General features: G+C 47.1%; 1 protein-coding gene across 4 annotated transcripts in view; it reads right to left on the reverse strand.

The window, feature by feature from the left end:
* Positions 1 to 25,853, reverse strand: part of CRTC3 (CREB regulated transcription coactivator 3) — a 96,069-nt gene that overhangs the window by 13,301 nt on the left and 56,915 nt on the right. For all 4 annotated transcript variants that reach the window (XR_009492112.1, XR_009492111.1, XM_024982322.1 and 1 more), the window contains exons 4-10: positions 19,314 to 19,375; positions 17,727 to 17,789; positions 15,551 to 15,651; positions 10,593 to 10,628; positions 8,696 to 8,781; positions 6,481 to 6,530; positions 1,428 to 1,645 (exon numbers count right to left, since the gene is read on the reverse strand). Coding sequence is in view for 2 of the 4 variants with exons in the window: in XM_024982322.1 (XP_024838090.1) it covers positions 1,428 to 1,645; positions 6,481 to 6,530; positions 8,696 to 8,781; positions 10,593 to 10,628; positions 15,551 to 15,651; positions 17,727 to 17,789; positions 19,314 to 19,375 (616 nt within the window). In the remaining 2 variants the exon portion in view is untranslated. The remainder of the gene's footprint in view (positions 1 to 1,427; positions 1,646 to 6,480; positions 6,531 to 8,695; positions 8,782 to 10,592; positions 10,629 to 15,550; positions 15,652 to 17,726; positions 17,790 to 19,313; positions 19,376 to 25,853) is intronic.

The following is a 25,853-nucleotide window of genomic DNA, read 5'->3' on the forward strand; positions in this document are numbered from 1 at the left end:
CCTCGGGTGACCTTGTTCAGAGACGTCACCAAGGTCACATAAGTAAAGCAGCAGGATAACTCAAAGACCCTAGAGACCCCAAAGACTCCCAGAGACCCCAAAATAGGGGTGGTCTCTGAAGTCAATTCTTCAAACCTAAAATTATGTATTAATAGCATAATGGCAGCATCACTATAATCAACAGAGAAACTTCCAGGGGACCATGATGAAGCGGCCCACCCTCGTTTGAGTGGTGAGTTCAGATTTGCACAGACAAGTCTTACTGAACCCAGAGCGGAAAGAGCAAGCACTTTCCCCACTGACAGACCATTGCTGGGGATCTTTCTAAAGGAGATAGGCTATGCCACCATTCTTAGGACCCTTGTGGCCAGAGGCTATACTACCTGCCCCAGACATTGACAAGAGCGTCTGTCAGGGTTCAAGCAAATGCAGTCATGTTTCAACATGTGGTCTGAGCGGCAGGGACTCAGACTCCTATGGTAACAGCCAAGTCACCTCATGAGAAGCTTTTTAGTAAAGCTAAAGCACCTTTAAGCACTTCTGAAAATCTGATCCAGTAGTTTTGAACTATGGCAGATTTATACTTAATATACATATCTATTAAGGATAGATATTTTCCTTGTACCCACAATTTTCTAAAATTCAAAATATTCTCTTTTGCAATCTATTGGGAAGTTGGAGGAATCTAGAGAGATATCTGTAATTATTAAATATCATCATATGTTGATAAAGGACCACAGCTAACACAGAAGAGAATGGACACTTATTTCTTGACTCTCAAATCTTATTCTCCAAGTCCCTGGGGCACGTGGGCTGGAGAAGACAATGAAGAATGAGGTTTTGGACCTTCCTGGTAGTCCAGTGGTTAAGACTCCATGCTCCTAATGCAGGGGGCTAAGATCCCATATGCCGTGAGGTGCGGTCAACTCTGCCCCTACCCCCACCCAAAAGAAAATAGAACAACAAAAAAGAATGAGGTTTCACTGAGCTGCCCCAGAGCTCATCAAACTCAGCAGAAAGAGAACCACCTAAGTGAAATGTCAGCAGAGTTGAGAGGTATATGAGCTAGTGGGTGGTGTGCATGCGTGCTCAGTCACTCAGTTGTGTCCGACTCTTTGTGACTCCATGGACTGTAGACCACCAGGATCCTCTATCCCCAGGCAAGAATACTGGAGTGGGTTGCCATTCCCTACTCCAGGGGATTTTCCCAACCCAGAGATTGAACTCACTTCTCTTGCATCTCCTGTTTTGGCAGGTGGATTCTTTACCACCAGGGCCACCTGGGAAGCCCAATGGGCTATTATCTCTAACTCAGACACAGTCATCCTCACTCTACGATTTACTAACATGCCACCCGGCCAGGGACCACCAATGGCTGAGCCACCAAGGGACACAGGCATGGGCCCGATGGAGCGGGGACCACTTACCAGAAGAACCTCTGATGCCGAGGTGAGTCATGGCAGCGGGAAGGTTGCCCACGCTGTTCCCCACACTCATACTCCCAAAGAGGTGGTCACCGGTGTCCAGGGAGGCTGGCAGTGGTGCCGAGTAGTGAAGGTTGGTTAGATCTGGCAATGACCCCCCAGTGTTCAGGGTTCCCAGGAAGGGGGAGAGGCCCATGTTTTGACCATTGTGTGGGAAAGTGCTGAAAAAAAGAAAGGTTAAGTATTACTTTCTAAAATGCATTTGGCTGCTGGGGAATAGGATGTGTATGATACCTTTCCTTGTTCAATAAAAGCTGTGGGTACCAAAGATCCAAGTCCTCGTGGAGACTGCCTCTTCCTCGTTCTGAGAGTGTGATCTGCTCACCTGTAATGCTAGACTAAAGATGTCATCTATGCCCGCGTTGCAGGAATCTTTTCTAAGACAAGATTAGTTGCGTGCATGTGCTTTTACTGTTTTCCTTTGTCAGCATTTTTTTTTGGGGGGAGTGCAACTGGTTTACAATGTTGCGTTACTCTCTACTGTACAAGGACGTCCAGGAGGGAGGGGATACACATATAGCTGGTTTACTTCACTGTACAGAAGGTTAGATTATTGATGCAAAAGTACTTTGAAAATTGTCAAGCACTGTGTAAGATATGAGACGCTGCTCTGCATTTATTCAATTCTTTTGGTTACATTTCTAAATTATCTTTCCTTCCCCCCCCCCCCCAAAAAAAGAATCTCCTGTATCAGCCAGATACCTTCCAAAGTATACTTTTTCCATTAACAGTTTCCATAAACTTTCAAGTGAGAAAGAGATGTGACCGTCCCTTTGTCAGGATCGGTGGCGTGGCTGCTCTGAGCCCAGGCACCAGGCCGAGTGCTGCTGGGAGGATGATGAATGAGCAGAGCGTGTGCAGTTTGAGCAGGAGTACAGTTGGGGGCCCCGCAGGCCAACTGTTTAAATCTTTTAAAGTTATAAATCAAATCAATAAATCTTTAAATGAATTATCTTCTATGTTTCCGTCTTGACAGATTGTACCTTTATAATAGCCTGGAAGGCCAGATTAAAGTTTGGAATTCTCCCACTCCTTGGAGCTCTGTGCTGGAACATGCAGAGAGGCAGCCCCAGCCCTCAGTCCACTGCTTACCTCCCCAGCCCTGTCATGCACTGCAGACCAGGCCTGTGTCTTCCCCAGCCTGGGGACCCAGGTCTGGCCGCTCCCCGCATCCTCTTAGCCCCTTGGACTCCTTACGTCATGGGAGTGGAGCCCTCTGAAGTGTGGGCCCGGGGAGGGGCCGCTGAGCCCATGGCTGGAGGGGCACTGCTCTTAGAGTTCACAGACAGGCTGGAGACAGACAGGTAAGGCAAGCGATTGCAGTATGGCAGGAAGCTCGCTGGTCCAGGACTGATACAAGTGTCACTGGGAACGCAGAAGCAGGAGTCGTGGTTGTGGGGATGGTTGGGGAGGGAGGGTCTTGCGAATCGTGTGACCCTGTGCTCATGGAACAGCTGGCAGCATGGCATGGCCAGGGCGCTGGGCAGAGTGTGGAAGTGGGGGCAGATGAGCGGGCGAGGGAGGAAACAAGGGCGTGATGAGAGGCTGTTCTGGAGAGTGTAGATCAGTGATGGCAGGAGACAGGGAGCCCAGGTGTGAAATGGAGAACCACAGTTTAGAGAGGCCCCTGTAGTTGTGGTGTGGAGGGTTCCTTACTGGGGAGAACCGGTTAGAAGGAACTGTGCGGTCCACATCTGATGTAGGAAAAGAACAGAGGGGGTGAAGAGGAGGAGAGTGGCTGGAGGAGGTGCCCTCAGCCAGGATAGGAGGAAGATGGTGAATGCAACTGAGGGCCCTTGACTCAGCACAGCACACACAGCGGAGCACCTTCCAGGTGCGGCCCACTGGCATCAGGGCCTCAGGAGACTTGGACAAAGCAGTATCTGGAGTATCAGGAAGGTCAAGTTTAGGACGGGGGGATGTGACAGGAGATGGGCCTGGAGGAGGGGGCAGAAAGTACATGAGGCTTAAACTGATGACAAGAAGCCAAGGGAAGGTGCAGAGCACGGAAAGACACACTCATCCTTAGGCCAGACTTGGGGGAGGGTGTAAGAAGCGGGGCCTGGAGGCAAAGAGGTGAGTTATGCTGCTGCTGAGCAGTCAACAAGACATAATGAGAGCGTGGAGGCGGAGAGATAGGGAGAAATTCTGGAGGTGTTTAAGGAAGTGCTCAAGGGCGACTCCTGATTTTCTGGCACAGGGATGGATGGAACCACCCCCACCAGGACGGGAACAGGGAAGCACATGAGTAGACTGGGGACAGGGTAGGTGGTGTGGGTAAGAGGAGGACTTCTGCTGTAGATGCTGAGCTTCGGTAATGTGTCATGGGATGTCTCTCGAGGAACGTTCTGTCAGAACAGTGTGGGAGGGAGCCAGGCCACCGTGGGCCGAGGAACAGACAAAGCAGTAAGGGAGCCTCGAGGGGAAAGCCTTTCAGAAAGTGTGGCTGAGAAGTCTGGAAGTGTGGCTGAGAAGGAGGGAACTAGAAGGGAACGCAAGGTCAGATAGTACTTTTCGGTGCAGAATCCTTAACTGTGATTAATGCAGAGAGAAGACCTAGTAGACAGGGAAAGGTAGAAAACACAGAAGCGGGAAGGATAAGCGGGAGAGAGTCCTCTGGAAGGGCCGAGGACATGGGTAAAGCTATCGGGCGTGAACAGATGGGTCCCTGGGACTAGAAACCAGGAAGGATGGCACGTGGGGCTGGGAGGCATGGAGTGAGGGGCGGGAGGGAAGCTGGGCGTTCATTCCTGCCGCTTCTCTTTTCTTGGTGAAGTAGGACTGGGATCACTGTGGAGGCTTGAAGAGAGAAGGGGAAGTAGGAAAGGGGTCCTTCTGGGGTGAGGAAGGAGGATGATTTAGACTGTAGAAAAGCTGAATGGGATACTTTGTCTTCCAGACAGCTGGTTGCAGTGTTAGGGCCAAGGACTAGGAAATAAACTTGAAAATGCAGAGCTGCTCGCTATGAGGGCAACGGGCTCTCTGACTGGGTGCTCAGAGGGAGGGAGGCAAGGTGAAGGCAGAAACAGCGTCTGGTAGCACAGAGCAGGGATGGAGAAGGTAGCCGTGACAAACACAACCCAGGTTGTCACTGACATTCAAAGTACCTTCCCTCTGCTTGAGAGGAATATACACTGTAACTTTGCATATACAGCTGCTAGAACCACCTCCTGGATCCTCTATTAAGGCAGATGACGTACTCCCTGGTTCAGAACTCTCCGACGAGTCCAGCCTGACTCCGGGTCAGGCTGCACCTGCCTCCATGCTCGGCAGGCACGCGCCTGCTGTTCCCTCTGCCCTTCCCTGCACTGCATCCTGGACTCTGGTCACAGTTCATCATATGAGAGAGGCTCCTGCAGACATCTGTGGTCGCCTTTCTCCTTACTCGGTTTTCTTTTTCCTCACTGGGTTTAATAATACATGACGTGTATTCATTGGCTTGATTGTTTTCGCCTACTTTGCTCCACAGGAGCCTCAGCTTGTTGAGAGCAGGGACCTGTTCTGTTTTGTTCACTGCTCTGCTTCAGTGCCTAGGAGTAGGGGGGTCAATAAACACCAGATGAACAGGAGTCACGGGACAGAATCCTACACCTAGTGTAAGAGCAGGAAAGCAAGTTTTGTCACCTAAGGAACCCTGGTTTCAAAGCTCTCGGGGGCGGGGATGAGGAGTTGAAAGTACGCAGCCCCTTCTGTAATTTAGGCCTGTGGGGCCTCGATCACCCATCTGCCTGAGGATTGAGCCAAAACGAATTCTTGAGAAGAATCTTCAGCCCTCACTGTGGGGATGACCTATACCCCTAGGTGTGCTGGTCTCACCCAGTGGGCCTCCTAGAGGGCATTCTGACTTTCTCAAGAGGTCAACCCTGATCTCAGCTCAGTGGGCTGTTCACTGCATGGGTTTATATTTAACTAGCTGAAAAGAATGCCTGAGCTGCCATTGCTCAGGAGGGTGGGCCCTGAACTCAGTGCTGTTAGACAACAGGGGAGGTGAGAAAGAAGGACGGCCTGAGGTACTACAGCATGAGTTCCTCTGCAGACCGTCAGACCATCTAGAAAGTGCACCTGCGCTCAGCTAGGTCATGCAAGAGGCCAGCTTTCAAACCACATGGTTTGGCTTTGGAAAGAGCTGCCGTTCCGAGGTTTTTGTTCCAAGCCTGGGGGGCAGCCCTGAGGGTCACTGGGCCCCCTCCCTGCCCCCCATGCTCTCAGGACCCCACCATGCACCCCAGGGCTCAGTCCTCTCTGTGAAGAACCCGAGAGAGGGCCCTCCCCATGTCACTCGGTGAGTGCACCTTCACGGGTCTGTCAGTGTGTGGGCCTCATCACCTCTGTTGTCTCCACGTTCTTCCTTGGTCCCATCTCCTCAGGAACGTTTTAATCTTTTAGTACTACACATATTTTTTTTTTGAAAGCTGTCTCTCACATTTTTCAGGGAGTGAAGTTGTATACTTCTGAATACATTAATTAGCTGTTCCACAGAAACTCCTTTTAATATCACAAGTTTTCCTATTTAATCATCTTCCATTAGTTTAAAAAAATGTGGTAAAAATAAAATGTACATAACACAAAATCTATCCCTTTGAGGTTCATGGTTTTGTGGCATTCAGTATATTTGTGCAAACTCTCTTAGGCAACTTCTGGCTCACCAAGCTGCCAGCGGCCCGCGGATTCCAAAGGCGTGAGGCTGGCGGGCTCCCTCAACGCCTGCAGGCCCTGGCTTCCTCCAGTGGGGCTGTTTGTTTACCCAGAGTCGGTGATGTCATTCTCAAACATATTTATGGCAGTTTTACTTTTGCAGTTATGTCATATAATTACTTTGAACAAATGAAATATGAGCATACCAAAAAAGAGCTGTTGTTTTTGTGAAAATTCAGTTGACTTTCAACTCATGTAATGAGTGAAATTTCTCAGTGTTCTCTGATGAAGCAGCGAGACATTCCTTTTGGTAAAACCCTCAGGACGGCCCTGAAACAAGAACTGAAAGAACCTCTCTTACCTGCCACCTCCCACATCACAGGACCGAGGGCGCCCAGACAGGGACTGGATCTGGGGAGAGACATAGGAAGCCGGGCTTACTCACTGTAAAGCCAGATTCAAGATTTTAAAAACTGTCATTGCAGGTATCCTGGGGCTCCAGTCAGTCAAGTGGAGAGCCAGCATATAGAAACAGCATCCTCACAAAGCAGCCGTTTAAGTTTTGACTAGACTTTTCCAGGCATAAGGGAGGCAAGATACTAATAAATTTTCTTAATTTGATGCTTCTAGATGATTCTCTTCTAAATGAATTATTTGCTTATAGAAGGCCAATATGCTTCCCATAGAGCTTTTAAATAGACATTCATTTTTTAACGAGCCTCGGAGGAACAGAAGAAAAAAGAGACATAAACTAGAGTGAAGAAAGAGGAAATTAACATCTGAAGAAAAGAAATATTTCAACTAAAATCTAAGTTGGGGGGATTTCTTTTTTTCTTCCTTGCCTTTTAAAATTCACTTCATCTGGCAGCGCTGGGTCTTAGTTGCGGCTCCCGGGCTCCTCAATCCTAGCCGTGGCACGGGGGACCTTCTAGTTGCGGCATGTGGGACCCAGTTCCCTGACCAGGGAGGGAAGTCAGGGGTGCCCTGCACTGGGAGCGGGGAGTCTCAGCCACTGGACCACCAGGGATGCCCCTGGAGGGTATTTTCAGTTTATTTATTGTCCCATCCCTGCACCTCAATGTCTGGCAACAGGTGCTCAATATACACTGGGTTGGCCAAAAAGCTTGTTTGGGTTTTTTTCCTAAGATGTTACAGGAAACCAAACGAACTTTTTGGTCAACCTAATACATGCTTAAGGAAAAAAAAAAAAGAATCAACCTATTGACTCGTCTCTTCTCACTGAAGTGATTTATGGAGAAGTGTAAATCTGTAACAGCTAAGGGAGATGAGGGGGATTCCCTGGCAGTCCAACACTTAGGACTCAGCGCTTTCATTGCCTTGGTCCTGAGTTCAATCCCTGGTCAGGGAACTAAGATCCTGCAAGCCATGCGGCACAGCAGAGGAAAAAAAGAACTAATAGGGATGAACACCTCTTTCTATAGAGAGTACTTCTTCCCGGTGCTCAGAGGAGACTGGCTGCCACTGACCCCTCTGTGGGGAAGACAGCTGTCCTCTGACGAAGGCCTCCAAAACCACCAGCACCTCCTGTGGAAAAGGACAGTGGGCTTCTCCTGTGTCTAAGTATGTGAATTTTTACATCTCTTTCCCCAAAAAAGACAGAATGTCAAAACATCTTGCTTTTACAAAAGACCTTTCCAGCCCACCCTGATACTAACGACAACTTTGGTAGACCTGGCAGAAGAAACTGGCCCACAGGAAGCCTGCCCAGGCGGCAGTGGTTAAGCACGAGACAACACGAACAGCCGCAGCACTGAACCACCAGGGAGTGCCCCTCATCCCACTGAGCTCTTACGGACCTGCAGTTCTCCATTGCTCGTTTCTGGGAGAAGAGTTGAGTCAATAGGTTCATTCTTTTATTATTATTATTTTTTAGTGTGTGTGTGTGTATATATATATATATATATATATATATATATTAGGTTGTCCAGAAAGTTCATTTGGTTTCCTTTTTCTCAGGGCTGGGTGGATGGGTTGTTTTCTTTCAGAGGTGGCAGATTCCGTATGGAAGAAAGCCTGACTTGGGTACCACGGGACCCCCCTCTCTTCCACAGCAGGTGGCTTAACAGAGAGGGAGCCATGGTGGAGACAGGGGCAAGTACTCAAAGGTCTTAGAAACTGTTAAACAGAAGACTTCTTTCTGACCTCCAGGTGACTCGGGTCAAATGGGTTTCACTAAAGAAAGGAGTTATCTGGTGAACCAGCCATTATGGACAGAAGCTAGTGACTGGCAGCTGGTGTTGGCTACAAAACAGAAACATCTGCCTCTGACTTGTAACTGGGTTTCAGCACTTCCTATAATATGAGAGAGACAGGAGGGACCAACCAGTCTTTCTGAAAGAGGGAATTCACATGAGAACTAGAAAGTTAAGAGATGGTTGTGCTAATCCATCGATATAATTATGCTTGTTTTATTTGAACCATCATCCCCTAGTATATTCTTCTATCTCTGTCGCCAGACTTCTGCTCTACTTTTTTCCCCCAAATCCTCTCTGGGACTTGACGCTGATCTCTGAAGGGCAAACATGCAGTGACAAGGAGCACAGCTGTCCACCCACCTCCTTGGTCTCCCACAGCTGCTTCGGGAGTGGCTTGGGGACGTTCAGCAGGTTCTCTTCCCTCAGCGGGCCGGGGAAAGACACCACTGAAGGGGAGAAGAAGCACAGTCACCGTGTTAGAAGGCCCCCCACCGCACCCCCACCTCTGGCCCAACAAATGACCTCTGTGAAAACGGCTGAGTTAACACATATTGACTGTCTACTACAGATGGTGTTTTGAGTGTTACTGTGGGGGATGCATGGGTGAGACGTGAATTCAGCCCCTGAGGATTTCATACCCTACACATGGGAAAGGGTGGCATGTGGATACCCATGTCTGGAAGGAGGATGGGGGAAGGCCCCAAAGGTCGAAGGGCTCAGTGCTGCTCTGGGCGGATCAGGAAGAGCCCAGTCTCTAGGGCTCGGCACTGAGGGCAGCCTTTTAGGGACACAGGAAACGGCCATCCCCAGAGAGAGAGCAATATGAACAAAGGCTGAGAGAGAGTGGAGGCGATGGACAGCCACTGAGTATATAAAGGAGAAGGGTGGGAAGGTCAAGGTCAGGTCAGGGAGGGCCTTGCAAACCTGGTGAGGAGACGATGGAAGAAAAGGGATGAGGGGGGACCCACAAAAACCCAGGAAAGAGGGAATGAGGAAGATAACAAAGAGAGAAGAGGAATATTCCATGGAAGACAAGGTGGCAGTGAAGATGCCTGGTCCTGGGCTGGGTGTGGGGCAGAAAGAGGAGTTGAGAACCCAGATGAGGAAATCTTCTCCAGGGGATCTTCCTGCCCCAGGGATCTAACCCAGGTCTCCTGCATTGCAGGTAGATTCTTTACCATCTGAGTCACCAGGGAAGCCCCTGAAAGATAACATCAGATGACAGGAAAAGTTGCAAGGGCTGCGTGAGATGACTTAAGGCTACTCCTCATGAGAGTCTGGTCACAAGAATATGGCTGGAATGGACTACAGCACTGTAAAGGGGATTGTTTCCTTGGAGAAGTTCATTGCTTTTTGTCACTTCATACCCAAGACTGGCTGTAATTCTTCAAAGAACTCACTGGGGGAATGCAAACAACCTTGCAGCCATCGCTTTATTTCTGTCCTAGTGGATTAGATATTTATTGCTGTTTCAACTTTTCATGATTTTACTCCTGGCCTGAAATGGCCTTCCCAGAAAGGAGTACATAAGATGACGAAAGAGATGTGCACCTCTGGCACAGGAAGCGCCCCATTTATCACAATCCCTGTAAGTCCTGACCCCTGCGGTGTATAAACCTAATTTAGTTGTTCACTTTCAGATTATGAAAATTAAATTTCAGGTTATAAAATTTTAGGGAAAAGAAAACAGTGCCTGGTACTGAACTAATAAATGAGCTGTGTCAGGCCTTCATCTGTCGATGGCTTCCAGAGTCATTTAGTAGATCCCCAACATTAATCAGCTTTATGAAACTCATTATCTTCTATAAGGTTTGCAATTTCACTTTGCAATCACTTTGCATTTTCCTCACATTATTTATATCTTTCGATTACTGGCTCACAAAACTTTCTAAACAAGCTGAGAAAGACAGCTGAGGAAGGAAGGATATTGGAACAACCAATGGCTTAAGTGTCTCATCACTATTCTCATGTGATCACAACTTTTGCTCCCCTGTACAGCCTTGTGACTATGGGACCATGGGGACCCAGATGACAAGGAGCCTTTGTAGTCTAACCACACATTTCCCTTCTCGCGGCTTTGATCAGGGCTGGCCTTAATTTTATAGAGCATCTCAGAAAAGTAAACCAGTCAGCACTTGTCAGCGTTTTTGGGAAGTCCAGAAAACTTGAGTATTAACTAGATCAGATGTTAAGAGGAGGTTATGTACACGACAGTCAGCATCCCACTCAGCACAGGTAGGTGAAATCAGATCATTACCTTCCCCATGCACGTCATTCTCACCATCACAGAAACCTAGTGGGAAAGAAAAAAACACTATTATGCGGTGCTTTCACATTTATTTATTCATGAATTCGTAAATCTTTCTGATTCAAATAGAATTTTGAAAATTCCAAGGCGATTTTGGTATAGTGATGTTCACTCAGATGGCATCAGCATTTATACTAAACTTAAAATTCATAGAACTAACTTCCAACCAGTCCATTCTAAAGGAGATCAGTCCTGGGTGTTCTTTGGAAGGAATGATGCTAAAGCTGAAACTCCAGTACTTTGGCCACCTCATGCGAAGAGTTGACTCATTGGAAAAGACTCTGATGCTGGGAGGGATTGGGGGCAGGAGGAGAAGGGGACGACAGAGGATGAGATGGCTGGATGGCATCACCAACTCGATGGACGTGAGTCTGAGTGAACTCCGGGAGTTGGTGATGGACAGGGAGGCCTGGCGTGCTGAGATTCATGGGGTCGGCAGAGAGTCAGACACTACTGAGTGACTGAACTGAACTGAATTGAAGTCTAAAGTTGGTGCCTGTCTACTTTTCTTTAAAATTATCTCCATCTTTAAAATCTTTTACTGCCTCTGTCCTGAAAGAAGAACAGTTTACAAAGTCTGAGAACCTCTAACCAAATCACGAAGAAAAGAAAGAAGTAATTTAGAGAGTGAAGTAAAAAGGCACAAAGTGTTAGCCGCTCAGTTGGGTCCGATTCTTTGTAACCCCATGGACTGTAGCCCACCAGAATCCCCTGTCCATGGGATTTCCCAGGCAAGAATGCTGGAGTGGGTTGCCATTTCCTCCTCCAGGGGAGCTTCCCAATCCAGGGATTGAACCCACGTCTCCTGCAGCTCCTGCACTGGCAGGTGGGTTCTTTACCACTGAGCCAGCTGGGAAGTCTATACACATACGTGTATCCCCTCTGTTTTGGAGAGATTGTTCTTGCAGTGGAATGTGAGGTAGATTGAAAGGAGAAAGTCTGAAGGCAGGAAGACCAAGTGAAAAACTTCCATAACAGTCCAGGCAAGAAGGAAATAAGTCGGGGTATTTATTGGTAGCGAGGACAGAAAAGAGGCAGCAGGTTTGAGATACACAGCAGGCGTGGAATGAACAAGACTTGGCTACTCAATGGGTGTGAGGGGTGTGGGAATGAGAGTAATTAAAGACAATTAACTCCTGGTTCAGAGTTTCGGTAACTAGAAGGATGATGGTGGCAATAACCGATGTGTTAGCACCAAGTTAATATATAACCAAAATATGTGAGAAATGGAATGTTTCCTACCATATCAGTAAACAAAGGCTGTCACAGTCACCAGCGATTGCAGCCACCAGGGAACCCAGGAAGGAAAAAATACCAGCCCTCAGACTACAGCCACTCCCCATGGTGAGCCCTGAGGAAATTCGGGATGTGAAAACACAGGATACTGGCCCCGGACAGCTGAGATGCATACGAAAGGAAGGATTTCAGTGAGCCCAGACTCTTGCACCTTCCCATACATAGAAAAGCGCTAGGTTCCTTAACCTGGGTTATCTGGTTTTCTTTAATTAACCACAATCTTTTGATGTTCAGACTACCTGCCCTTTGTTGCAAAACTCCTATATATCCTGGCTCCTTCTGTCGCCTCCTTAGAGCAGTCTCTCAAAGCTATCTGAAATGCCATCTCCCGGCTGCAGTCCTCATTTTGCCCAAATAAAACTTAACTCACAGCTCTCACGTTGTACGATTTTTTTCCAACATATCCAAGCCTGGATTTTTACTACTGGATGAAAAATATCAGATGATACAACTATAAATAAAGGGATAAAAATAAAAGGGAACGAGTTGTGAGTGGGTATCCAGAAGCAGAGGAAACATGGATCAGCCCTGCAGGGGACAAACAGCCACGACCAAGGCTCATGTGTGCTCCAAGAAACCTCGCGGACCAGGAGCCACGGAGGGCCGACCTCCTGAACGGAACTGAGACCGCCTTCCCTCTCCTCACCCTCATGCCTGACGAATCGAAAACACCTCCCAGCACAGCCTGGATCTGCTGAACAGAGGTGGAGGCAGGGGGCAGAGTACTTAACCAGAGTGTCTCTCTCAGGAAACCTCCCCATTCTGGGCCCTCCTGCCACCTGCGTGACACCTCTGCCCCCTCTTTAGATCTCAGATGCCTTTGCCATCCCCCTCTTCCTCCTGTCTGTGCAACCAAGGCTCACCTCTCTCTCGTTTGTTTAGTCACTCAGTTGTGTCTGACTCTTTGCGACTCATGGAATATATAGCCCACCAGGCTCCTCTGTCCATGGGATTGCCCAGGCGAGAATATACTGGAGTAGGGTGCCATTTTCTTCAACAGGCTCATTTCTTTCAGGGTTATTTGCATTTTAAGCCTTCATGGTGCTGGTCAAAGGTATAGTATTACCTGTGGTAAGATCACTGGGGTTCAAGGCAGATCTCCTTCCCTGGGAAGGAGCTCAGGGCTGTGTTTCTTAAGGCTGGTGAGACTCAGCCTCTACAGCTCTGGGTGCTAAGAAGACAACCATCATGCCTTGCTCTGCCCTTAGCTCTAGACTACTACTCGAAAGGGCAAGGACCACCCTGGCCCCTTCCTCCACTCGCTAGTGATGAGCAGAGGTGGGTTAGGTACAGTCCTAGACTACAGGGCAGTGGGCAAGTGTCACAGAGTGCCATCAGGCTTACCCATTCAGGGGGTATATGTGTGTGTGTGTGCACGCGTGCATGTGAGTGTGAAATGATAATTAAACTGCACATGCTGCCAGGGAAATGATCAACATTTTTCTTGACAAATTCTGGATAATTAAACAAGAAGAGAGAAATTATAAAAATCTTGCTTGGTTGCATAAAAATCTATTTCTCTCATTTCCATCAACTCTTCACCAGGGATGCCTGTCTCGCAAACTGAATAACCATTATGAGAATTACTAACCATGTATCAGCCTAATGACTGTGTCTTCTTGGGACACAAACTTTTGCTTGTGAATGTATCACAGCTTTCTGCTCATGTAGTTAAGCTGTCAGCAGATGCTCCCTTATGATCTGCTCAGAACCAAAAAAAATAGTGGGAACATTAATTGAGGCTACATCACTATGCTCAGGAAAGATTCCCAGGGAAAAGGCAGTTATTGCTTTCTGCTTGTGGAGTCTAATTCCCAGCTTCAATTATAATTTTTCCCATCACTTTTTAAATCTTTACTTTATTTGGTCGCTCCTATAATAAGAAATACCTTTTTGCAAAGCTAGTCGATATTTTTAAAAGTCTGAAAGGAAAGCAAATGAGAAACTTTCATGAATGACAGGGGGAGAGGGGAAAGACAAGAAACTATTTAAAATAGCTCCCACCAACAGATAGAATTCTCCAGAAATAATTCTGATCCTTGGAGACTTGAATAATATTTTAAACACACTGGCTTTCCCATGTAAACACGGCCATATTTGGACGTGTTTCTGAGTTCTGCTGCACTTCCAAGGCAACTGAAGCAGGGACATGGTTCAGACGTCCAGGCTGGAGGTCGGCCTGCCTTCCACAGCTGTCAGATACCGGGGTACAAACACAGCGGGCTCAAGCTGCTGATGTGAAAAGCAGGGACCCTGGGACTCTGCTCCAGGATTTCCTTCTTTCTTTCTGCTTTCCCTATGGCTCCGTTGTAGGATCAACGCTGACACTCTGTTGCTTTTCTTATTTGTCCTCACTCACGCCTTCTGACACTTCACACCTCTTCCCTTGCAGGCAACATCACTCTTAGGGTAAATACTTCACTTGATTAATCACTTGCTTTAGCTATTTTTCTTCCTCTCTGCATGCAGGCCTCCAAGTCTTGTTACTTAGGATTTCCTTGTTCCCTCTAAGCTTTTAGGCTTTTCTAGAGAAGCAGAGACTTTAAACAGAGGGCAACACGAATACAGGCATGGCAGAGGCAGAAAGGCAGCTCTTTCTTGGGAATTCCAGATCGAAGTCTAACCGTCTGGTTCCCTCCCAATCCAGGGAGACTAAGACCTTGCTGCACCTTTCTTAGGCTTATATATTCTCCCCCTCTCTTTTATTTTTTATTTTTTTTGACCATGCCATGTGGCAGACATGTAGCCTGCCAGGCTCCTCCATCCATGGAATTCTCCAGGCAAGAATACTGGAGTGGGTTGCCATTTCCTCCTCCAGGGGATCTTCCCGACCCAGGGGTCAAGCCCACGCCACCTGTATCTCTATATCACAAACGGATTCTTTACTGCACTGTGATTGGAATCTGATCAGATTTGGGTCATTCTGGAAGCAGATGGCATGACTCTTTCCCCTACTCCTGGTCACCCTGGGGAGGCGGGACAATGACCTGCAGCAAAGTGGGCAACAGGTGAGCTCCCACTCCTCTGGCCCCGGGGCTGGCCCTGCCTGCAGGGCTCCCGCCGTGGGGGCCACCCTGGGCCAGGGCTGCTGGCCACTCGGGGAGTCAGTGTCCCTCTGGGGTTTGGTCTGAATAGACATGGCCCCCCAGAGAGAAGCCACTTCCTCTTATCAGGAGGAAAGGTGGTATCCACCTCCCTGTGTCACTTCTGCTTTTATTTCTCAGTTTGTCCAGATCCTGGCTGGAAAAAGGGCTTTCAGAGAACCCGACATAACACTGGACTGGGAAGACAGGAGACTGCAAATAAGGAGACCAGTTAGAAAGTTGCTGTGAGTCCCTGTAAAACTGATGAGGACCTTACAATGGGAGAGTGTGGAGGACACAAAGTCTGAGGGCCGAGAGACGCCAAGGAGGACCTGCAGAGAAAGAGGTGGGAGGGAAGGCCCACTCTCACCTCATCACGAGCACACACACACCTCCCTGGCCAGGAGCTGTTCTCTGTGGAAGAAGAGCCAGGGAAAGGCACATGGTGTAAGCTTGTCTCTCCCCCTGCTCCCCGAGGACAGAACAAGACGGCGCAGTACTGGCTGGCATCCAGCCTACGTGTCTTACCCACGTACGAGGCAGGCCAGGCCGACTGGCCTCCTCCTCCATAGGGGTCCTGGGGCTTGGTACTCAGAGCGCTGGTGTGAAGAGCAGAGTCAGAATTGGTCCTAAGGGGGAGGAGGGAGAGAGAGAGTCTGGCTGAAAAATCCATTTTTTCCTTAGTGAAAATGCAATATTCTTTCCTGAAAATTACCAACGGGAGAGAAAGCAGGAATAACCGATTTACAATCATCCATAAAATGAGGGGTTTGGACCTACCTGCAGTCCCTTACAACATCAGCCTCTGAGGATGACCCACACCCAGAAGACAGCAATTTGTACTTGTGAGATTTCACACTTTGAAGCTAGTGGTGTAACGATATGGTTCAACAAGGAAGACACTGGATTCATGGCTTTCTTTAAGAAACGTTCCATCTTTCCTCACAACTCAGAAGATGGCTGTGGCCAATATATTCTCTGCAGCTGGGCTAGATCTTCTCCATCTGGGAATAACTCCTCCCCTAGGAAGGATCACCAAAGCAGTGGCTTTCCAGCCCTTCCAGGGAGAATACAAGGTCGGGGCGATTTTCAGAATAACCCTGATGTGTTCCCTGCCCTTTCACTCTTGCCCTCACGAGCACAGCGGTTTTCCAAGAGCCTTGGGACGTGCAGTGTCAGTGCAGACAGCGCACAAGCAGAGGATCGAGCTGTCTTCAAGAGACACATAAAGGGGACAACGCCTCTCTTCTCAGTGATTTACTTTGTTTCAGAAAATATAACTGTGCTTACAAAAATATGATTTATGTTGACATAAATGAGTTTATTTATGAGTAATGAGTTTATTACTGCTATTTCTAAGTGTATTAATAAGTATCTTCTATAAATCTCTCAATTTAATTTCCAATATCAATAGCTAAATACAAACAAATGTATCCACACGAACAAACACTGTTAGAGGGCCTCAGTGGTTTTTAAGATTGTGACAGAATCATAAGACAAAAATTGGGGGAACTGTTGAACTACAGCAAATTTCTGAAATTCTCCCAGACAGTTGCAGTTTACATGAAGCTTTGACTCCAAGAGACATTATTTACTTGTCTCATCAAGGGACAAACTGCCAAAAAAGAACTTGTGTGAGGCTTCAAATTAGCCTAAAATGCTTCTCTGTGGGCTGTTTCAGGTGATGCCTTCTGCAGCCACTAAGCCCCGTGGCTGGACTGTGTACCATGGCTGGGTTGGGTTTACACAAGGGACAGGCAGTTCAGAACCAGGATGAAGCAGCAGCAAAAGCAAGGATTCTGGGACCAGGGAGCCTTGGGTTCAGATTCAAAGAGACTCAAGAGAATATCAATCAAATGCAGAGAGACAACTGGGGAAATGTGAATACAGACCGGGTATTAGATAATATTAGGAATTATTGTTAATTTTGTTACGTGGCATAATGGCATTGCGTTATATTGTTGTTGTTTTTCAAAGGTTCCTATCAGCCTTATAGTGTTAGAGATATCTGCAGGTGAAATACTCTGGCTGGCTGGTGGTGGGATAAGGGTGGGAAGGGAGGAGGTAGGGGTAGACACAGAAGCTAAAAGATGGGCACACGGAATTCTTGGAATGCTTTTCCCTTTTGTGTATGTTAAAATTTTGCACTGAAAAAAAATTTTTTTTAATCCCAGTTCCATCACATATTAGCTAAGCAACCTTGGACAAGTCATTTGTAACTTCTTAGAACAGAAAGTCATACTCATTCTTGTAGAATGTGATCAGGATTGAACAAAGTGACTTAAACACTGGGGTCCAGCTTGAAGTGATGGTTTAATGTGGTTATTGAACGCTTATGCTTCCTTGTGTTTCTTATGCATCTTATTTAATCCTTGCAACCATCGCTTGATGTAGGTACTGTTATCTTCCTTTTTCCAGATGAGTAAACTGAGACACAGAGAAGCCATGCAACTTGCTCAAGGACACAGAGTAGGAGGCAAACTGTCATTCACTCAGACTTCATGTTCTCACAGCTACATTGTCCTGAGCAGACGTTCACTACACGGTGGGAGATTTAGGTTGCTTCTTTTTAACACTTCGTATAAACACAACCCATTGATATAAGAGTACTCTTGCAAACAGATGATAGATTAAAAAGCAGCAGGATCAACAGGGTGATTTGCCTTCTTTAAAGTTTATTTCTACTAGAAAACAAGCTATGTACCTGTTGAGTGCAGATGTTAGCCTGAACCCAGGGTGCTTCTCTTCCTTCCAAGGAGGCTGCTGCCTTTAAAAACCAGAATAACATAAAAAGAAAAGAAGTTCAGTCCACAAGGAGAAAGGGAAACCTCAGGCCTGGGTTTGAGAACCAGCCCTTCTATTCACTCAGCTGCACAGCTGCTCTCTCCAGGTCCTGTGATTTCTCCCTTCTATGATAAAAACTATCAGAAATTCATGCAAATAGGGCAAGCAAATGAGCCAGCTGGGCATGCAAGGAGGTTTTTGGTCTTTTTTTTAAGCAGCAAACAAGCACTTTTGAATGCCTTTCGAAATATTTCAGATCCATAACCAAATCCTCTCTGGGGATGTGAGGCCTTATTCCAGATGTGTGAAAAACTACCCCTCATCACATCCCCCGAGTATGTGCATAGGGGATGCCTGGCAAACCCTGATACAGAAATGCCGCACTCCTCTACAGAGGTCCATAAAGAGGAACGTAACTGCTACAGTAATCCAATGTTTGAAAATATTAATCTAACTAATCCTCATGCTCTAGAAAGCATAGGACATTTTTCTCTTAAATACAAATTTTTTACAATCTCAAATTGGAAAAATCTTTTTATGATTTAATTAAAGAATCTGCCTGCAATGAGGGAGACCCAGGATCGATTCCCGGGTCAGGAAGATCCCCTGGAGAAGGGAATGGCTACCCACTCCAGTATCCTTGCCTGGAGAATCCCCATGGATAGAGGAGCCTGGCGGGCCACAGTTCATGGGGTTGCAGAGAGTTGGACATGATGGACTGCCTAACGCTTTTATGACTTAAAATAAGATACTGTGTTTATTCTACAATCATGGATCCCAAGATTCTTAAGGGTTGCTGAAAACCTACTTGCAGTAGGGGCCTGCTGTTATCCATCTTCATACCTGCCTTTCCCAGGTCCTGACTACATTATCCACAGTAAGTGCTGTCAGTATCTGCCCCAAGAATAGATGGAGAATGCACTTCAATCCAGGGAGCTAAAATTTTTCAACATGTCCATTTCAAATGCCTCTTAAATCTGACCAGGTGATCTGAAAATGATATCATGCATCCACTGGATGTAACAATCTTTTCAGTTAACTCTATATTCTGTCACCTCCAGTACTATTCCAAAAAATACTCAATTTGGGGGTATATATTCTCTACATATAAAAATACTCAAAGAGACCCTAAATCAAATCCACTATGCAAATTACAGTTTTAGGAGCTTACTATGGCCTCTGTTTCTTTCAGTAGCTTACCATGACACCTTTATATATTTAAATATAATAATACCAACTCAGACTATTATGTTGGTCAATGTATTCTGAATGTGTTTCTATTTGGTCTTTAAAATGAAGACCCAGATTGATTTAAATAACTTTTAATTTTAGACTTTCATATAAGCCCATGATTATATGTGGAGAGACTTAAGTTTTATAAGAGAAAACAAGAGTCTGTGCTTTAGATTAGAAATTTCTAAAATGACCTCTGAGGCGGGTAAAATAAAGTGAGACTGTCCAAGCACAGCACACGCCCATCATATCTTTGAAAATATGACTTGCTTACCTGGGCCAACTTTCATCCAGGGGCTGTGAGGCGTAATTTGCTCCAAGCGTGCTACCATCGAAGTAGAAATTTCAATCAAGGAAAACCCAGATGAAGGGGAAGTTGAGGCAGAACTAAGAGGCTGGAGTCGCGTGGAGTTCCACTGCTGAGTTTTCAGTTTGTATCTTTATCTCTATACCCGACAGCTCTTCCTCCTACTTCGGCTTATCAACTTCCTCTGGAAAAGTCCATTCCTCTATCTCCTAACCAGCACCATCTTTGCGTGATTCACGTGGGGTGTTTCTTTTTTTTTGCGAGCCCAAGCTCTTTTACTTCCAAGGACTGCCCGCACCCCCATCCGAAACCTGGTTTGGCTGTCGCTCTGTGTGGGCCTCCCTGTCCACAGAAGGTACCCACACCCAGCACTTCCATTCAAGGTCACTTAACCCCTGTGACTAGTTCAGGGATGGACTCATGATACAAACAGGGGAAGAAAGGACTATCCCCAGCGGAGGTGGTGAGCTTGGGGACCATGTGGGCCTGGGTTTCTCTCCCTGGAAGTCAAGGTAGAGGTGGCACCCCCCCAGATACTGAGTCTCAGTGCTACTGTACGGATCCCTGGATCTAGCCCTCTGGGCTTCTAGTAACATAAGCCAATAAATTTCTTTTTTCTTCAAGTTGAGGGTTCCTGTTTCTTATAACCCAAAGAGAGCTACATTAGGTTTATTGAGAAATGTGAACTTCCTTAGATGGTCAGGTGGCCTGTTTTATGGATTCTATATTCTTCACTGGGTCTAGCCTGCCTTAGAACACATTCCAGATGAAATGGAAACAGGGAAAAACAGATGGGATGCTATACTATATGTGCTGAGTACAATAGAGCTGTTTGGTTAATTTAATTATACTCATAGAATACCTTCTCAAAACATTCTAAGTCATATTATTCTCCTGTGATCTTCGGTGATTCTGTATAAAAGAAGCCATCACCATCTAAGGCTCAGGAGGTAGTGGGGGCCTTGATGGAGAAGAACTATCATGCAGGCAGAACCTGGCATTAGTAAAATATGGACACTGATGAACTCTTAAGGAAATGTTTCCTCTGCCAGAAGCACTACGATCACAAGTTTCACTTCCTGTGTACTAGTGTGGTCATGTCTAGTTACCTTCTTTCTGAATCTGAATCTTAGTCAATGCAATAAAACAGAGGTGCTTTCAGAAGAGAGACCAGACGCTTCTTCAACATTAACTATTAGGCTATGCAGGAGACATAAGAGGCGTGGGTTGGATCCCTGGGTCCGGAAGATCCCCTGGAGGAGGGCATGGCAACCCACTCCAGTATTCTTGCCTGAAAAATCCCAAGGACAGAGGAGCCCAATGGGCTACAGTCATGGGGCTGCAAAAAGTTAGACACAACTGAAGCGACTTTGTACATATGCATGCATGCAAAGTACAGGTCGGAATGGACCACAGTAGGGGACAGAAGAGGAAAAGGTGAAGAAGAAACAAGAACGTCTCTGAGAGGAAAAACGGCGGTATCTTAGTTGGCAGAACCACTAGGGAGAAGGCACTGGACTTTTCTCTTTTCAGCAGATTTTAATGAACCTCTGTCCAGAAATACTTAATTCTGAAGCAGAAATTTACCACTTCTCTCAGGACACTGCCACCTTTAAAGTCATTAAGTCCACTTGTCTAGAACCTGTAAACAAATCAGAACACAGTGGTGTATTAGTAGTACAACGATCAAACATCGATCATTTCAATGTTGAGGAGTAGGTCGGCATGTTAGCCTTTCTGATGTATATCAACAACATGGAAACGTGGTGAATTTCTGAAATTTTAATATGACGGGGCTGAGGCATCAAAAGTTAAAAGATGTGACCTCTGAGCTCTCTCAATTCTCACCATTCATATCTCACTTAATGGGTATTCAAAACCCAACACCTTATTGGCATCAAGAGATGCCCTAATGTTAGCGATCACTTATGTCAGTTGTTCTTGCTGTTGTTCAGTCACTAAGTTGTATCCAACGCTGCGACCCCGTGGACTGTGGCCCACCAGGCTCCTCTGTGCATGGGATTTTCCAGGCAAGAATGCTAGAGTGGGATGCTATTTCCTTCTCCGGGGGATCTTCCTGGACCAGGGATTGGTACATGTCTCCTGTATTGGCAGGCAGATTCTTTACCACTAAGCCACCAGGGAAGCCTACTCATGTCAGTGTGTGTGTGTGTGTGTGTGTGTGTGTGTGTGTGTGTGTGTGACTCAGTCATGTCTGACTCTTTGTGACTCCATGGATTGTAGCCCACCAGGCTCTTCTGTGCATGGGATTCTCCAGGCATGAATACCGGAGTGGGCTGTCATTTCCTTCTCCAGGGGGTCTTCCCAACCCAGGGATGGAACCCAGGCCTCCTGCACTGAGGCGGGTGCTATACTGTCTGCTTTACTGCCCCTCATGTCAGTAGCTTACAGCTAAATTCAACAGAAGCAGCTTAGAAAACGCTTATTTGCTCTTCTGAAGATCTGAGAAAACTTTATTCAGGTGGCTTTAATCACTCCACAGTACTAACATGCCATGAAGAACATCCTAAATAGACAGAAAAAATACCCTTATTTGTAAACTAGAATTTACCATTCAATTCAATGAACATTTCTAGAACGCCTGCGAGTTGCCAGGAAACAAACAGAAGAGCAGCCTAGGTGACAGGGAAATCAAGTCAGATTAGCCCCTCATCCGTTACCACCTTGAAAGAAAGGGAAAGTGATAGTCACCCAGTTGTGTCCCACTCTTTGTGACCTCAAGGAGCTTGCCAGGCTCCTCTGTCCATGAGATTCTCCAGGCAAGAATACTGGAGTAGGTTGCCTTTTCCTTCCCCAGGGAATCTTTCTGACCAGGGATTGAAACTGGGTCTCCTGCATTACAGGCAGATTCTTTACCATCTGAGCCACCAGGAAAGCCTCCATCACCTCAGTTAAACCTAAGTCAAAAAACAATCTACATTATAATGGATCTTTTGATTTATCCCCCTGTGCGCTGCTTTTCAGCTCCTTTTCGGGCTCTTCCTCTTCTGCCTTCAACCCTAATGGTCCCAGAGTTTCTATGGCCTCACAGTCTCTCAGCCCACATCCGCCTGCATTGCTCTCAAAAGCATGTGATGGGGAGAACAGCTCGGTTTCGTGGGTACCATGTAGAGTGGGAGCAGGGTGGGAGGCTGGAGAGAGATTCCGGGTGCAGCCACTTTGGGAAGAGCACCTGAGGAGACTCTGAGAGGCAGCCCCCCTCCTCTGTCCTCCATTCTTGCCTTGCTCAGTCCCATCCATGTCTTTGGCTCCATCCATCACCCACAGTCCAGTAACTCGTGAATCCATACTTCCAGCTCGCCACAGTTCTCATGAACTCCAAGCCCACCCTTCCCACTGCCTTACTCAGCTTCTCCACCCCCAGCATCCCAAACTCTACCTCCAACCCCACTCGTCACGCTGCCTCTCCTCTCCTCATCGTGCTCCAGTCCATCGTAAGTAATGCAGGGCGCCCTCCACCCAGGCGCTCAGGTGGAGATGTTGGTCACCCTGGGCTGTTCTCTCTCCCCAGGCCCTGCGGCTCTGTGGAGGAGAATCCTTCCTCCACGTTCCCGACCCAGTCCACCCAAGGGACTCCTGTTCCTTCTCAGCTCAGATAACGTTAGAGGGGAAGGCCTCAGTCACCGAGAACGTTCTGCCCTTCTGTTGATGAGACAGGACATCTGTGGCCCATTTCCCTGCACGTGGGTGGGGTCAGTGAGCCTCAGAAACCCCACACAAGACCCACCCTGTCTCTTCCCCAGGCTCCCTAGTCATGGCTGCATGGCCCAGTTCTTCTTTTGGCTTCCTGTTCCCATGCGGGAAGGGCACCTGGGGCAGGGCTCAGGAACTGGGGCAGGGCTCAGGAGCAGCCTGGGGCGCCAGGCTCTCTCTTCCCCTCTGGAACTCCGTTTTCTACTGGGGCTGTGGGGCTGGCCTGTGGTTGTCCACGCTGCTGGCAGGGTTCCTGAACTCTAGGTCTGCTTAGTAGAACCCACATTCACTGAGACAGGTGTCAGGGCTGGATTTAGTATATAAAACCAGTCACCATTTGGTTCCTTCCTAGTTTCTTAACCATGTCTTCACCATCACTCAACTTCCTCTGGTCCTCTGGCTTCCAATGACGTCCTGCTACAACACATCTGCACGTCAAACATGAAGGGAGGCACGGGAACAAGATCTTTTTTGGTCCTTGTGTGTATGAAGATGTCTTCCTGTTTCCCTCAGCACACGAGTGACGAACGGGAGATGGGTAGAATTCTGAAGTCTGACTCTTTCCCCCTTAAAACTCTAAAAACTTGCACTCCCTTTGAGACGGAAATCTTTAATGGGTGATAGGTAAAAACTGGGTTTAGTGATCAAGTAAGATTTGGAAACTCTGGGTTAAAGTTTCTTAACTGCCGGGCTTCTCACAGCCCTAATATAAAACTGTGAAGCTTCCATAAGAGACATAGTCCAACATGTCTCAAATACAACAGGCGGTGCCCTTTGAAGAAACAGTTTTGTCCTATAAACCAATGTTCTAACATTTTCATCTCCTTGTATGAACAGAACCAAAGCAAGGCCTGCTCCAAAGAGGAAAGCCACTCCTAGCTTTAGTGGATCTCAAGGTGGTCTCATCATGACCATTCATTCTAGTTTTCCAGATGCAACACACGCTCCAACCTTGCTGGCAATATAAGTAAGAAAATGTCTAGACGTTTGTTTTTCTCTCTTCCTAAAAACACATCTCTTTGAGAGGAAGGCACTTCTATGAGTCACTAGTGTGTCGTCCTTCTCTTCTATGTACAACCCTCAGGTCTGAGATCATATGACAAATAAATATGTAAATTTATGTTAATTGTTTGGAAACTCAACAGGATGGTGTCTGGGGTACACGTTTGCCCCTTCGAGGAGTGAGAAGGGCTGCTGAGGGCACAAGCAGCTGCAGGAAGGCGGGAGGGCCTCCCTCTGAGTTCTCAAACCCAGACCCTGAGTCGGGGACCAGTTAGCGCCTTGCCTCTGTCCTGAGTGTGGCCTGGACTGGAGCTCAGCTGGGCAGCGCCCTGGTCTCTGCCTGTGGTGGCCCCATGCCCATGGCAGAGCGCAGAGCCCAGTGCACCAGCCTTCTCTGTGACCATGGCCGCCCACCAGAGGAGGAATGCCCTGGTGCCGGTGCTCTGCTGCTTGTGTCTGGCCACACTGTTAACAGTGTTCACTGTATTTGCAATCACTGTATCATGAAACCGACCCCTTCCTAAGCCAGTGTACCCGCGATCTAAAATAACACCCAAGCCAAGAAACAGCTAGAGTAAGAAAATTCTGGGTACACGTCTTCTCTTTGTTCTAACAAAGATTCAAACCACTGTTAATCCTTTCAAATGATAAAACTTCATTCAGGAGGTAATAGACTGGTGAGAAAGGCAACCATTTTAAGCAAATTATCACAAAATAAAATGAATGCAGGCCATGAAAGGAAAGATGGCACTGCAGCCCTCTTCCCCATCTTTTCTACATATTTTAATATCTTCAACATAAAATCATTCTACTTTTACATTTTACTAGGAGCTCAAAGGAGAAGGCAATGGCAACCCACTCAAGTACTATTGCCTGGAAAATCCCATGGACAGAGGAGTCTGGTAGGCTGCAATCCATGAGGTTGCTAAGAGTCGGACTCGACTGAAGTGACTTAGCAGCAGCAGCAGCAGCAGCAGGAGCTCAAAACTTTGGCCACCTGATATGAAGGTCCGACTTACTGGAAAAGACCCTGATGCTGGGAAAGACTGAGGGCATGAGGAGAAGCGGGTGACAGAGGATGAGATGGTTGGATGACTTCATCAACACAATGGACGTGAGTCTGAGGAAACTCCAGGAGACAGGGAAGGACAGGGAAGCCTGGCGTGCTGTAGTTGATGGGTTGCAGAGTCAGACCTGACTTAGGGACTGAACACAGGAGCTCAAGGTCCCTTGATTCCTCAAAGGAGACTCACTGTTTATTCATGGGCAGACTTACACTAAATAACTCTTTTAAGTCAGCAGATGTCCAGTCCTGGGACCCCCATTAGGTGCTTGAGAGAGAGATGCCTCACGGTGTGTGAATCAGATGTGTACTGTCTGATGAAAAACTCTAATTCATCTATATATTTATTTGGTTCCTGCTTCTCCTCCCCTTAGGAGGTGATCTGCTTTGCAGCTGCTCTCATGAGTTGACCTGGATACATGGTCAAGTTATATAGCCTACGACTTACTACCTGAAAGGAGACAGTAGCCTGCACATACAGTGAAGTCTCCCTCTCTAGCACTTTACACAAGCTATTCCCTCTGCCTGAAACATTCCCTCCAGGGGTGTCTTCCTCTCTATCACTTACAACCACCTGAAATTATTTTGCTTTGATAATTTTTTTTAACCTGTTTGCTGTCTGACATCGCCCACTCAGGAAGGCAGAGACACCGCTGTCTCTCTCACCACGGAGTCCCCAGTGCTTAGAAGATGAGTACCTGTGCAGAAAACGGGTTGTGTGAAAACAC

The sequence above is a fragment of the Bos taurus genome, chromosome 21 (assembly GCF_002263795.3).
Source record: "Bos taurus isolate L1 Dominette 01449 registration number 42190680 breed Hereford chromosome 21, ARS-UCD2.0, whole genome shotgun sequence".
Taxonomy (NCBI): domain Eukaryota; kingdom Metazoa; phylum Chordata; class Mammalia; order Artiodactyla; family Bovidae; genus Bos; species Bos taurus.